Source organism: Melopsittacus undulatus, chromosome Z (assembly GCF_012275295.1).
Source record: "Melopsittacus undulatus isolate bMelUnd1 chromosome Z, bMelUnd1.mat.Z, whole genome shotgun sequence".
NCBI classification, from domain to species: domain Eukaryota; kingdom Metazoa; phylum Chordata; class Aves; order Psittaciformes; family Psittaculidae; genus Melopsittacus; species Melopsittacus undulatus.
In genome coordinates this window covers 82357313-82372020 of record NC_047557.1, presented here as the reverse complement: position 1 = coordinate 82372020, position 14708 = coordinate 82357313, and the positions used below count along the sequence as shown (strand labels likewise).

The following is a 14708-nucleotide window of genomic DNA, read 5'->3' as shown; positions in this document are numbered from 1 at the left end:
CGCCCCGGAAGCTGCCGTATTGCCCCGCGGCCCGGAAGCGGAAGCGCGGCGGTGCCGGAGCCGGCGGACGGTGGGCAGATGGCGGAGTGCGGGCCGCAGCCCTCCGGCGGTGGGAGCGGGTCTGGGAGCGGCGCGGCGCCGAGCCGGCACGAGAAGAGCCTGGGGCTGCTCACCACCAAGTTCGTGTCGTTGCTGCAGGAGGCCAAGGACGGCGTGCTCGACCTCAAGCTGGTGCGGGGCTGCCGGGGGGGCGGTTTGCGGTTGGGACCGGCCTGGCTGAAGGGGGTCGGCACTTGGGGCAATGTCGGGCAATGTTTTCGTGTTTAAAATGTCCGTTAAGTGGGTCGGTGTTGGTTAGAGTGTGATCAGGTAGGGGATGCTGTGAAGGCTGGAGCGCCTCTGCTCTGACAAGCTGAGAGCTGGGCTGGTTCAGCCTGGAGAAGAGAAGGCTCCTTAAGGAGAGACCTTAGAGCAACTCCAGTGCCTAAAGGGGCTGCAAGAAACCTGCAGAGGGGCTTTGGACAATGACCTGTAGGGACAGGACAAGGGGGAATGGCTTTAACCTGACAGAGGGAAGACTGAGATGAGCTCTTAGGCACAAGTTCTTCCCTGTGAGGGTGCTGAGGCCCTGGCACAGGTTGCCCAGAGAAGCTGTGGCTGCCCCATCCCTGGCAGTGTTCAAGGCCAGGCTGGATGGGGCTTGGAGCAACCTGTTCTAGTGGAAGGTGTCCCTGCCTATGGCAGGGGGTTGGAACTGGATGAGCTTTAAGGTCCTTTCCAACCCAAACTGTTCTATGATATGATCAGTTGTGTGGGTGTAGGGTTGCCAAAATCCTGGTCTGTTACTGCCAGGTAAGAGGGAACATTATTCCTATAGTGTATATAGTGCTGCTGCTGCTATTGGTCCTGGCTGTGCTGGTGCAGCACACATTCTCTCTTGTGGTGCTGGGTTGCTATCTGGTAATGGAAAGAGGCATATTGGTGCAGTTTGCCATATGCCGAAGCCTGAGGGGGGTAATATTGCATGAGCAAGGCAGAAAGTCGCAGGGCTGCTCTGGAGCTCCTGCCTTGCAGCCATGCTTATGCTCCTCCTGGCATTCTGTCTTTGAAACACAGAAATCTGCATCTTGAAAGATGTTGAAGTTCTATCAACTGCATCAGTTCCAATTTACAAAAGATCTTTGAATGTTGGCTTTGCTAAACATTATCAGTCACAGAGACAGCTCTGCATTCTTCTTCCCATCCCCATCTCTTCCATCCTGAAGGAGCACTGAATTTTCAGGCTGCCAAATTAGTATCTTCTAGCACTGCTTTGCTGCTGTGGAATGATAATTCGTGGGTCCACCATGAGCTGGATGGCTGAATTTGGTTTGTGTTTAGTGAGGAGATTGCGAGGTAAGAAAAGGGACAGAAGGTCAGCAGTTTTTTTTTCTCATGATCATAATGACATTGGGAACATGGCTGTGTAGTCTGAGGTGCTGGAACAAGACAGGAGCAAGACGGTGAGCAGAGTGCTTGGCCAGAAATTAACCTGACAGGCAGGAAGGAGTGAAATATGACTGAGAGTTTGGAATTAAGTGCCTAACCTTTTTGCAGGCTGCGGATACCTTGGCTGTGCGACAGAAACGGCGGATCTATGATATCACAAATGTCCTGGAAGGCATTGGGTTGATTGAGAAGAAATCCAAGAACAGTATCCAGTGGAAGTGAGTGACAAGAGGTTTAAATTGTTCACAGGCTCCTTCTAGGCCAGGTCTGAGTGACACTGGGGTTAAAATGTGCTGCTCAGACCAGGGTTCTTCAGTGGTCTCTGTGTTCTGGTACTTCTCCTAGCTGGGCTGTGGTGGTGGTAGTAATGAGGAAAGCTGAAGTACTTACGTCTTTTTTTTTTTTATGGCAGAGGTGTTATTTTGACAGAAACTGAAGCACTTTGGGCTAGAAGAGATGTCTGTCATGGGACTGGAGATGGGCAAGAGTCCTGCCAGTCTGCAGGATGTAGGAAGATGTACCAAACATTACAGTGCTGGGAGGTGGGGATCTAGAGCAGGTACAGATGAGGCTTTCTGGGTGATCTGGCCTTTGGTGTGTGACAGGGGTGGCAGTAAGGGAGGTGGCACCCTCTGAGAAGTTGGGGCTGGTCTGGGTGTCTGCAGGGCCTGATGCATGTCACTCCTTTTTATCTTGCCCAGAGGGGTGGGTCCTGGTTGCAATACTCGTGAAATAGCTCACAAACTGATAGAGCTGAAGGCAGACATAGAGGACCTGGAGCAGCGGGAGCAGGAGCTGGAGCAGCAGAAGATGTGGGTGCAGCAGAGCATCAAAAATGTTACAGAAGACATGAAGAACAGTCAATATCCTTTGTGTGAACCCATTACTGTCTCTGCATTTGCTTGTGGGGCTGGAAAGCAGAGACCTGAGAGCTGGGTTGGTGCCACCCTGCTCACAGCAGAGGAGTGGTGGTGACCTGTTGCTGCGGGAGGATCTGCACTGAAAGGGTCAAAAGGCAGCACCTGGCTTTGGAATTGGGGTATCTGTCCAGCCTGGGAACCAACTTTCTCTGGGGTGCATGGCTCCTTGCCTGGCTTTTTTAAAAACCACTGTAATGTTTACCGTGGTGGGAAAAGTGCTTCTCTCTGAGTCGAAGGTACCACTTCCTGGAGTGCAGAGCTGCTCCTGTGGCTTGCCTCTCTTAGGATGTCAGCTCTGACGAGCATGTAGCTTGCAGACCTCACCTGCAGACCATTTCACAGCGTGGCACAGGGAGCCTTCTGGGAATGGCATTTCTTGTGCTCAAGAAGGAAGCACCAGGTGCCCTTTGAGTTCTCTGACTGCACAGGAAGCTGCAAGCTTTCTCCTTAACATTGGAAACATTAGCATATGTGACACATGAAGATATCTGCAGGTGCTTCACAGGTGAGGAAGTGACATTCCGTCACAAAGATGTAATGCTGCAGTCCTAGCAGTCTGTCCCAGCTGCTTCCTCTCTCCGGGGAAGAGGAGGCAGGGAACCGCAGGCTGCCCAATAGCATCAGGTTAAATGTAGTGTGAGCTCTGATGCCATCCTGGGTTTATGTAGCACTGAGTTGTAGCTTTCTTGTCACGATTAGAGCAGGCAGGTGGTTTCTGTTACCGGCACATGGCTGCTATTCCTGAGGAAGTCTTTTTGCTGAGTGTCACTATGTAGATGTGCCCATGTTAAGTTAGAAGCCTGTTTTTTAGAACACTGTCCACCCAAGCCCTTAAGTTTTAGGGGCTTGGGTGGACAGTTTTCTAACAAAGCAGATTTTATTGCATGGTAGAGATCTGGGTGTAAGCAGGAAGACAGCATAAAACATGGTCTCCCAGCTGCATCATGACCTCTACCAACAAGAATGCAAGAGGGAGGTAGTGAAGAGCAGGGTGAAAGGGAATACACTGCTGTGACCTCACTCCCTTCTGTACTGCCTTCATAAAGCTGTGAGGTCCCTGTATGTGTCTGTGTGGGGCAGAAGTGAAGAAGACCCACAGGAGTGTCTCTTCCCTATTGCCAATTTTAATGACAGCTGTAGGACTAAAACTAATTAAATAATTCTCTGGTGGCCAGTGTGCAGCTCAGCAGCCTGCAGGACATCAATTGTTCTTGCTGTAGTGGTGTGGAGTCACCTTGCTGCTTCAGTGGACACCTCACCTTTCCTGATCATGGGCAGCCTGCATCTGCTTGAAGTGGAGATTGAAGCTGCTTACCCTGACGTCCCACATGTAATCTCACCCTTGCCTTTTCCAAGCAGTCTTCTCACCCTACACTTCTCGCCCTACACTTCGTCAGCTCTCCTGTTTTTCTTCTTTGCCTTTGTGTGCTTGTTCACCACCAGGCTTTATACTGCTCAAGTTCCTGCTGGTACTGTATGCAACCACCCTCTTTGTTTTACTGTTTCTTCTGACTGAAGCTAGTGCTTTTGGGGGCAGGGATTATGTTTCAGTTTGATAGTGCTTGGGGACAGATAATTCTTCCAGATTGTTCTGAGTTTACTGGAGACCAGCAGACAGCTTGTTGCGTGGTTGATTGTTTTGCATTTTATTACACCTGGTTTTTGTAAAGCAGCTTGTGTTTGAAGTTAGACCTCACCAAAACACACAGAGATTAGAAGGCAGATCTGAATTCCCTCCAGAAGAGAGGTTTGATTCATGTTTTTCCATTGTCTGTTCGGTTTTCTTGTAGGAATGTGCCTTACGTGACTTTTGATTTCTCTCCTGAGCATATGAGCGTTGCAGAGATTCCCTGTCGGACCACTTGTGTTCTTGAACTTTGGTCAACTTTGAATTTCAGCTCTTGTTTTTTTTCTGATTAATTGCTCTTGCACTGTCTCGCACAAAATGAGTTAGGGCTTGAGAATTTCCATGCTTGGACTCTTGTCAATGAATTTGTTACTTGGATTAATTAAAAGGAAAATAATTAAGAATATATTAGTTTTTTGTGACACTGAAATGTAGTTTTCCCATCTGTTACTGTTATTGCAGACTCAAAGAGGAAGTGGAAACACACTGTACACTGTTTTATGAAAGTATTTGAGATGTAGCTATCAGGGGAGGTACAAACACAGCACCTGTATTTGAAACTAACAGGTCTTAAAGCTTGAGCTTGTGTCTTTGAGCTTTAATATGCATTGATGTCTCTTAACATTTTTAAGTGCGTATTTGTTAAAGGAATCCCATCTTACTGATAAGTCCTGTGTTATTTTGAATCCCTGTAATCTTAGAGGATCTGACCTTTGCCTGCCTGCCTGAAATTACAGGCTATGTTCCTCTGCTCTGCATTCTCTCCCATTGCTCCGAGGATCTTCCATATTACAAGTGAAGCTTAATGCAGACTACCAGTGGAGTGCAAATACTAACCACACTAAAGCTGAAACATTCAAAGTGAAAGCTGCTGACTGCTTAGTCTGAGTGTGTCTAGTGTTCACAGCACTGATATTTCTCTGTTCACATTTCTCTAAACCCGAATATAGACTAGAAGCTGCTCACCTGTGATAGTGTTAGTAGGGAGGCAGATCTTAAGGAGCTGCAGAACTTGAAAAGAAAAGATGTTGTCAGCTAGGATCCCAGCCCTGCATGTGCTGGGCTTGGCAAAGTCCAGTACAACTAGCACGAGGTAGCTGTCTTGACAGTAGAGACTGTGGAGTATTGATTTTGGGTACTGTGTCTTCAGTATGAGGTTGCTATTCTGTTGGCAGCCTGGCTCCTCAGCCTAGTTCAACACCATCTCTCTGCTGGCAATGCAGCTCTTGGAGTTGTATGCTCTTTTGGTTCTAATTCACATCTAAAAGCTTGTGACAGTAGGAGGAAAGATCCTTCCTCCAATATTAAGGTCTTCTCAGAAGTGAATTTAAGCCAGCCTTTCTGAGGAAAAGAAAGGTTAGTCCTGTTAAGGATGCCACTAAAACACTAGGATTGCTTTAGGAGAAGTTTTGCACGTTCTTTGGGCCCTGAGCAGTTGGGCATGTTGGGAGCTGTTTGATATGCTTAGCAGGTCAGGTGGGTGTAAATGGAAATCTTTTCGAGATTGGGGCTTTGAGAAGGGGCTCTCTGTCAGTGCTTAATGATCATCAGTCTCTTTCCACAGGAGACACCCTCCTTGCAATTCGAGCCCCATCGGGCACACGTTTGGAGGTGCCCATCCCTGAGGTGAGCAAGAAATGCATGGGCAAAGTGCAGGAGTGTGCTTATGTGTGTGTTGGGGCAGGGGTTGTTGCTGGATTGATGAGGCTGAGAGTCATAAGTCAGAGATGTTAATGGAGTCAGAGAAACCGACAACCCAAGGAAAGCTCCAAATACTAAATAATTGCCAGGAAACTGTTGTTTGGAAGTATCTGAGTACTTGCAGAAGCAGTGGGGGAGAGGATAGTCCTGAGAGTCAGGGGAGTTGTGTGTGAAACAGTGTCGAACTGTCTGGACAGCATGTCTTGGAATCACAGATTGGTTTGGGTTGGAAGGGACCTTAAAGCTCATCCAGTTCCAACCCCCTGCTAGACCAGGGTGCTCCAAGCCCCATCTAGCCTGGCCTTGAACACTGCCAGAGATGGGGCAGCCACAGCTTCTCTGGGCAACCTGTGCCAGGGCCTCAGCACCCTCACAGGGAAGAACTTCTGCCTAAAATCTCATCTCAATCTCCCTCTTTCAATTTAAAACCATTTCCCCTTGTCCTTTCACTACATGCCCTTGTAAAAAGTTGCTCTCAGATGTCTTGCCTCTGCGAAATTCCTGTTCTATTTGGAAGGGCATTTCATGTACAGTTTTGGTTTGGTTTTGACTTTTCTCAGGGCGTAAATGGGCAGAAGAAATACCAGATACATCTGAAGAGCACAAATGGTCCGATTGATGTTCTCTTAGTAAACAAAGATACTTGGAGCTCTCCTCCTGTTGTACTGCCTGTCCCTCCACCTGAAGATCTCATTCAGTGCCAGGCAGTTGCAGCCTCAAAACCACCAATCTCACCAGTTGCCCACTTCCAGGAGACATCTGTTCCCAGCAGCACCAAGCCCTCTACACCAGCATCTACCAGCAGTCAGGAGCACAGCCCTCCTGCACAGAATCCCACAAGCACAGGTGAGAAGGAGGCTGCAAGAGGCGGAAACAGGATAGGGGCTGACAAGGAGAGTACATTCCTCAGGCTGGCTGGGGCTGGCACTGCTGGTCATGCAGCTCTGTCGGTTCCTGGCAAAGGGAGCCTCTCTGCATTTGCTGCAGTGAGCCTCTTCTGTCTTCATTAGTGGAACTGGCTGTGGTAATGGTAGAAAGACACTTGGCTTCAGGGGGTGGTGCCAAGCTGAAGGAGCAGTGGTGAACAGAAACTGGTCATACAGATTGGCAGAAGTTTGTAAAAGGGTCTTTTTGAGTCTCAAGCTCAACTTTCAGTTTGAAAAAACACTTTGTCAAAAATACTATGTTAGGTTGGTTGCAGCTTTGTCCAGCTAAATTTTGAAAGCTTCCAGCAGTGGAAATCCCCAGCTTCCTTTGTGAGCTCTTCCAGAGCTACAGCACTCTCTCAGCAAATTCATTTTTCCAGATACCTGGATGCTTTGGGCTGCATCTTGTGCCTGTCGTGCATGTTAATGCTATTTGGCACCATTGAGAAGTTCTTATTTTTTGTATCTACCTTTCAGGTAGCTGCAAGATTCTGTTACATTGCCCTTAGACTTCTCTTTGCCTGACTGAACAAGCCCAGCTCCCATCCCGTCCTTGTAGGCCATGTGCCCTATACCCCTGGCCAACTTGATAGCCCTCAGCTGGATCTTCTCCTCATCTGTCTTGAACTGGAGGATGGCCAAAGCTGGATCCCAACTGCAGTCTCAGCACTGAGCAGGAGCGTAACTTCCCTCAGTGTGTTGGCCACACTTCTCCTGGGGTAGCTTACTGTTTGGCTTGTATTAACTGCACTGAGAGCATGCTTTTGGCTTATGTGCAGCCTGACATCACCATGACTGCTCTCCAGCAGAACTCGAACAGGGAGGTTTTGCTGGGTGAAAGCAAGAAGACTTCTTCCTATGTAGCTTGGCCAGCATTGCAATGAGGACTGAGTCTGCTGCAGCTTGCGTTGGAGCTGGTGAGAGATGACCTTCCTATGTGTGTCTGTGGCTCTTCCCAGAATGCAGTGTCTCAGCAGCAGAGTCCAAGAACAGCGATGACTTCGATCCCATTGGGAATGTCTCCGTATCACCCAGCCAGCCGGCTGGGTTTGACACCCAGCCGCTCCAGTCCTCTGCCTCGCTGGACAGCAGCTCCATCCTACCCAGCTCCTCCACTGCCTTTGAGCCCATCAAGCCTGACCCTACAGAGAGTGAGTATGCACCTTTGTTTCCTCTGTTGCTCCAAAAGCATCCTGTTTGGAGTGAGGGAAGGGCTGCTGGGTCTGGAGGAAGAAGCTGGACTCCATTCTACGTTTGCTGTCAGCCACACTCTGCAGGGGATGAATAGGCACTCCTGTGAGGTTGCAGGGGAACCTGGTGAGAATGGAGTTGTATAGTGTCTACTGTCCAGCCACTTTCTGTGATCATAGAATCCCAGCCTGGTTTGTGTTGGAAGAGACCTCAAAGCTCATCCAGTTCCAAGCCCCAGCCACAGGCAGGGACACCTTCCACCAGACCAGGTTGCTCCAAGCCCCATCCAAGCTGGCCTTGAACACTGCCAGGGATGGGGCAGCCACAGCTTCTCTGGGCAAACTGTGCCAGGGCCTCAGCACCCTCACAGGGGAGAACTTGTGCCTAAGAGCTCATCTCAGTCTCCCCTCTATCAGGTTAAAGCCATTCCCCCTTGTCCTGTCCCTACAGGCCCTTGTGCAAAGCCCCTCTCCAGGTTTCCTGTAGCCCGTTTAGGCACTGGAAGCTGCTCTAAGATCTCTCCTGAGCCTTCTCCAGGCTGTCAGTACTAGAAAATATGAAAGGGACACTCGCATGATACACGTCTCTGCTGTTACGTATAGGATTATTCCTTTTCAGTCCCTTCTGTGCACCATTTCCAATTTTTGTGATTGCATGAAGCTATAGAACTTGCAGGCATCACTCAGAGCACCTTTGTAACATTTGGGGAATTTTTGGTAGTAGAGCTCTCATCTCTGTTTTCCTCCTTTACTTGGAAATACTTCCTCTGTCTTTAGTAATCTTGTGGTTTTAATGATCTTGCAGTGTAGATTTGGGGAGCTTCTTGGTTAGGTGAAATGGGCTTCAAAAAAGGAACATTAGAGCTTTATGCCAGGAAATGGCAGGCTGGCGCAAGGAGAGAAAAGCATTCTTTAGGTAAGATGCACTGCTGTAATGTTTTGAAGCCTACCTTCACTGCAGAAACACTCTAGGTTAGAGGGTTATGGTTAGAAGAGGAAATCTTACCAGTGCTTCTTTCACACTTCTGCTGCTAGCATGTCCAGGAAGCATGAACTGTCTGTCTTTATCTTGGAGTAATCTTAATTGTGAAATTAGGCCTTTGATGTGCATATAGTTTACCATATTCCAGCAGGCCTGTGCTGCCTCTCTAAAGGCATGTCCTCATCCTACACAAGATAAATCAAGGGGGTCCACACAAGCTGACACCATGTGAGGCGTATGTCCAGGCAATTACTATGGAGATGCTGACTGTGATAACATGTTCATGTCCTGGGGCTCCTATAGGTTTATTTTAAGGTGGTCAAACTTTAGTATTATATTGTTTATCATTGCAGCAGAAATATGTAACACTGAGTGTGGGAGCAGAGCTCTGGATGGCATAGGATGATTTGGGTGTGTAAGGAGTACAGTAGGATAGTAGGTAATTATGCCTGAAAGCTTCAGACTGTTCATGTAATGATGCAAACCATTTGGTTGATTGTATTTGCAGTCTTGGAACTTCCCAAAGAGCTGTTAGAGATGTTTGATCCAACAAGAGGTATGTTTACTCCCTGACCTCAGCTTTGTTCTGAACCCATCTACCTGCAGAAGTGGGACAATTTGTTTTATTCGCTGCCTTTTGGATTATTTTGGATGTGTTTTTTGTAGGGTGCTTCTGGCCTTTGGTGGCTGCTGGCTCTACTCGTAATTAGGCACTCTTAAAATTGCTGTTTTCTGTATGTATTTTTCTGGTTTTGTGTTGCCAGCAACCTTTGCTAGAGTTTGCCCTACAGTGTGCACAAGAGGGCTTTCCTTTCACCGTGCCAGCACTGATCTGGGCTCTGGCTTCTCATGCTCCTTCTCCAACTCATCTGCACCATGTAAAATTAAAAATCCCTGTTAGTCCTGTTTCAGCTGTAGCCTGCCCAAGGCTAATCCAAGCAAAATACTCCAGGGAGATAGCTGCTGCCTCTCATCTAAACCCCCCTGTTTTTGGTGGTGTTGGTAGTTTTGGAGCAGTAGGGGAGGGGATACTGTTACTTGTGTTTGGAGATCTGGCCCTGCCCAAGAAATGTCTGGGTGTTGCTTCCTAATGGTGGGATGGACTTGTGGCTAAGGGCAGGAGAGGTGAAGGAATTTGATCTCACATAAGCCTAAAGTGTGAGACTCTTTTTGTCTGCACATTTATTTCCTTTCAGTGCTGGTGGAATACTTTCTAGTCTTGCTGCTAGGCAGAGCCAAGCACACACCAGCACTTCAGTGGTGGTCCCAGGATATGTACAACAGACCCTAGTTTAGTGCTCTAGCATGTGGTTTGTGGAAGTGCTGCCTGTGTGTAAAAACTCATCAGTCCCCAGTTCAAGGCTGCAGCGAATGTGTGAGGAGCCCTGGGTTCTACAGTCAGCCTGGAGAACTCCTTTCTTCCTTGCCCAGCCCCCAGAGTAGATGAACTCTTGGTAATACCTGAGTACATCTGAAGAGTGAGTTTGACTTTGCAATGTGAGACATAAACTGTCACAAGGCCGCAGATGATGTAGAAGATGTAGCCTAACTCCAGCTGACACTACTAAAAAGGTGTTTGCTGTCTATGGTAATTTGTGTTGTTTTATGGAGTATTCCTCCCAGTTTGGAGAGGGAAGATAGAGATTCAGGAGTGAAGGACAAAACAGAGTCAGTAGCTGCAGAGGCAAAGCTCAGGACTGGAAAAAAAAGCCAAAGTACAGAGGTCAGAGAAATGGGCCTTGCAGGAAGCTCCATGCAGCTTCTTTCCTCCCAGTAACCCTAGTAATGTCTCCCAGGCACTGACGGCTGCTTTAAGGCAATTTAAGCTGTTCTTTAGTGTTTTGTATTGGAATTACTTTTTTAGCATGCTTTTCTCTGTCTTTTAAATGGGTGCTTAAGAACTGCTTGTTTTAAACTCATATCCTGGAAAAATCCTGAATTGCAACACACACACAGGTACACACCCTCCTGTATTATCAGACCTAAGACTGGTTCTGCATTTAATTGTTATTTATTGAAGCTGGTTTTAGTCTTGTCTAGTCATTTGGTGTTGGAATTCTCTCATCACATGGCACAGAATGAGATAAGTGGGTTCTTGCCTTCTAGTAAGTGGGCTTCTGTGGATTAGTGTCTTGAAAATGGGCTCATCTGAGTTTCTTTTTTGAAAGCTTATTTCAAGTGCAGGTGATAACAACTCAGATTGAACTGGAAGTTCTCTGGGCAACCTGTTCCAGGGCCTCAGCACCCTCACAGGGAAGAACTTCTGCCTAAGAGCTCATCTCAGTCTGCCCTCTGTCAGGTTAAAGCCACTCCTCCTTGTCCTGTCCCTACAGGCCCTTGTCCAAAGCCCCTCTGCAGGTTTCTTGCAGCCTCTTTAGGCACTGGAGCTGCTCTAAGGTCTCCCCTTAAGGAGCCTTCTCTTCTCCAGGCTGAACCAGCCCAGCTCTCTCAGCCTGGCTCCAGAGCAGAGCTGCTCCAGCCCTCGCAGCATCTCTGTGGCCTCCTCTGGACTTGCTCCAACAGCTCCACATCCCTCCCATGTTGGGCCCCCAGAGCTTGGTGATCCAGGAAGGCCATGCAGAGTTCAGCTGTGCAGTCTGTTTGGCAGCAGGCAGCCAGTGAATCTGCCAGGGCATATGGCTGGATTAGGCCATGGACCAAGGGGAGCAAATCAGGGGGCCGAAGAACAAAAATATGGAGGAGGAGACAGGAAGCTTATTAGTTTTCGTGCTTCTGGAACATCTCGGTTCTTATTTTATTTTTTTTTCATGATTAGCAAAGTTGGTGGGTAATTGAGGACCATGAATATGGGCTATATCAGGTCCATTTCAGATGCGTGTCGAAAAGTTGCCTGTAGGGGAGTTTGGGGCACCAGCTAGCATGCCAGTGCAGGGGCACAGCCTGTCACCTGAAGGACACTGGTGTATGGTTGAGCTAAAACAGGCAGAAACCTCCTGCAGATTTTTTTGATGTAGCTTGAACTGTCTGTCACCAATTTACCTTTGCCCATGGCCTTCACTACTGCCTGCTGCACACTCTGTGCCTTAGGGAAGGGACAACAAGGGTGAGGAGTACCCTGGGAAGGGTGGGGAGAACTATACAGCAGCACAGTATGACAGCAGAGTGTGTGGCTTAACCTTGCTTGTTTCTTCCCCAGAATGTATGAATTCTGACCTGCTGGAAGAGCTGATGTCATCTGAAGGTGAGTCTTTGAGCCTCGCCTTCATGGTGTGGCCTCTCCAGGGGAGGAAGACCATGCTGTGGGACTTTAGCCTTGTGGCTGCAGACTTCCTCTCATCTTTTCTGGGCTCTGGACACAGCCTCTATTCTCACTGTCCTGCCAGTCCCTGAGAGAAGTGTGAGAACCAGGAAAGCCTGTCTCTTCCATATCACAAGGCTGATTTGAAGCAACCTTAATGACTTACTGTGAGGTGGCCTCATGGCTCCACAGCTCCATGCCCACTGGCAGCTCTTGGCTAGGTGTGGGAGTGCTGGGCTTTGTAACCAACTGTGAGCTTTTCTTTCCCCAGTGTTTGCTCCCTTGCTCCGCCTCTCCCCTCCACCTGGAGATCACGACTACATCTACAACCTGGATGAGAGCGAAGGCGTCTGTGACCTCTTTGATGTGCCTGTCCTCAACCTCTGACTCCTCAGTGCAGCTGTGAGCCTCACAAACACAGACCCTTTTGTAACTCTTTTGGAAAGTGTCTATTTTTGGATTCCTTTTGTGCTAGAGCTCGATAAGTGAGCGATTCAGAGGTGCTCGCTTATGGACTCAGAACCAAGAGCTGTGGACTTGCAGGCTGGGAGCCTCCCTGTAGCTTCTTCTTCTGTTGCATGTGCAAAGTGCATGTGCAACTTGTCCTGCGCATCTCCCTCTCCATTGGATTCTGGGCCTCCCTTCAAGGGGTCTGTGTTTTGAGTGTTCCTAATTCATCTGTAGAGTTTGCCCATGTGCCTCTGAGCTTCCTGAGATCTGCATGCCTTGGTTTTTTCCTGCACTCCCAGAGGCACTTTGCACCTCCTGGGTACCACAAGGAGCCCTAGTAGCGTGGTCAGTTAACAAACCCAGAGGTAGTTAGCTACATTTCTCAATGTGAGCAGGTCAGATTGGGGTGGTTGCATTTCTGAATGATGAGGGGGGAAAAAAAATGGCACCAAAGTGTCCATTTCTTTCAGTGACTCCAGACCAACTAGTACGTTGTACAAGAAAAAGCACTTTTTTTAGCCATCTGTGCCTCCTAGTGGGACTCAGGAGTTGAGCACTCCTGGGAGGACTCAGGAGCTGAGTCCTTCACTGCTTGTGCATCTGCAAGAACACTGCTTCTGCGTTCCCCCGTCTGCTGAAGCGTGAGGCTAGGGTTCCAGCTCCTTGTACACAGCTGAGCTGTTCCCACAGGGCTAAAGAAGAAGTGCCACTATAGTTCATTTTGGATTTTATTTGGTTTTGCCTGAATGAAGAGATGTTGGAAAGGATAAAACTGCTCCAGCTGGTGCCTGTAAGGTACTCCAGGTACATCAGAGCTTGCTTGTATTTGCAAATAGTTGTCTTCTCCAGCCATTGCACTTGAGCCTTCAACTGTCTAAAAGGCGACCAAGCAGTTCAGTAGTACTTTGCTGTGACAATTTATATAGGTGTTGTCATAATAGTGCTTTCCCCTCCCCACTTTTTCTCTCTCAGAATCTGTTCAGGATCAGGCTTTCTCGAAATTTTATTTCCTCATCTTACTGTTCATACCTACACTTCAAGTTCCTGATCCTGTGGCAGGATCTTTACCTAACATGATGCTTTCTCTGCATCATTTTTCCTCAAAATGTTCTTCCTTGTTTTGTAATGGAAGGTCTGCTGCTGGGTTTGTTGTGGTGATTGGGTGGTACTAGTCTTGGACCATGGGCAGTTTAGTGGAGTAAAATGCCCTGATGGCTTTGAGCTGTATTTCAAAGCTCCAGTTTCTGGGTTTCATTCAGGTTCTGCATTTGAGTGTATTCAGATTTGCACATCTTCCTGCCAACACAGTGGTAGCAGTTTTCCTGCCTTTCTTCATCCACAAACTGTGAAGAGAGTTCCAGGCCAGGAGCATGGGGCTTGCAGAGAGGGTGCTTGCAGCTGACCATGTAACCCGCTGATGTTTAACTTCTCCTGTTAACTAGAACCACAGCCAGCTGGACCACAGCCAGTAAGGGATGTCAAGTCTTCAATTCTTGGAGCCCACAGAGGTGACAAGAATATATGCCTGGGACCTGCATCCCTAAGGTGGCTCCTTAGGCCACACATGTGGGTCTCCTCCAGAAGAGCTGAGAACAGGATGGGTTTCAGGACCATCTCTGCAGCCCCATCCTCTTTGGGAAAGGCATGAAGAATCCAGGAGGAACAAGGGGATGCTCCAGTTTGAAGCAGGCAGCAGCTGCCAGTGAGGCAGCCATGGTGTGGGACCAGGGCAGTAAAATTCCAGCGTGTAGACAGTCCCTGAACCTTACCTTCTTGGCATGGAAGCTGGCCAGGATGCCCTGGTCCTATGTGCTGTAGCTAGGCTCAGTGGCTTTGGTGTAGCTTGGGCTCTTGGCTTGGCCCTTGCCCTCCTTTCCAAGCATTTGTGTTAAGACGACCCTTGGAAAAAGATACCTAGGGAAAAAAAGTGTACTGAACTTTTCATATATAAAGATTATTTTTATACTTTTTTTCTTTTTGCAAGAAAGTTGCCTGTAATATTTGTACAGTATTCTCTGAGGTGAATAAACAAAAACACTTTCCAGAGACTCCTGTGCTGGCCTGCCTTTCTCTCTGCTCTCTCAAGGCGGTGCCAGCTCCTCCGTGGGGCCGGGCACTCTCCTGGGGGGTGGGTCCCACCGGGCCCACGTCAGCTCAGGTGAGAG

General features: G+C 48.4%; 1 protein-coding gene across 1 annotated transcript; it reads left to right on the top strand.

The window, feature by feature from the left end:
- On the top strand, positions 1 to 14589 carry E2F4 (E2F transcription factor 4). Its single transcript, XM_034072975.1, has 9 exons — positions 1 to 231; positions 1597 to 1706; positions 2190 to 2351; positions 2870 to 2913; positions 5600 to 5661; positions 6297 to 6582; positions 7622 to 7813; positions 11992 to 12036; positions 12365 to 14589. Exons 1-9 carry the CDS (start codon positions 79 to 81, stop codon positions 12478 to 12480), a joined length of 1170 nt encoding a protein of 389 aa, XP_033928866.1. The 5' UTR covers positions 1 to 78; the 3' UTR covers positions 12481 to 14589.
- The last annotated feature ends 119 nt before the right edge of the window (positions 14590 to 14708 follow it).

What these genes read in the sequence shown, in the direction of transcription:
- E2F4 (XM_034072975.1), top strand. Translation starts at nt 79, where the DNA reads ATGGCGGAGTGCGGGCCGCAGCCCTCCGGCGGTGGGAGCGGGTCTGGG. An exon ending in GCGTGCTCGACCTCAAGCTG is followed by an intron (nt 232 to 1,596) that starts GTGCGGGGCTGC and finishes ACCTTTTTGCAG; the next exon opens with GCTGCGGATACCTTGGCTGT. An exon ending in GAAGACATGAAGAACAGTCA is followed by an intron (nt 2,352 to 2,869) that starts ATATCCTTTGTG and finishes AACATTGGAAAC; the next exon opens with ATTAGCATATGTGACACATG.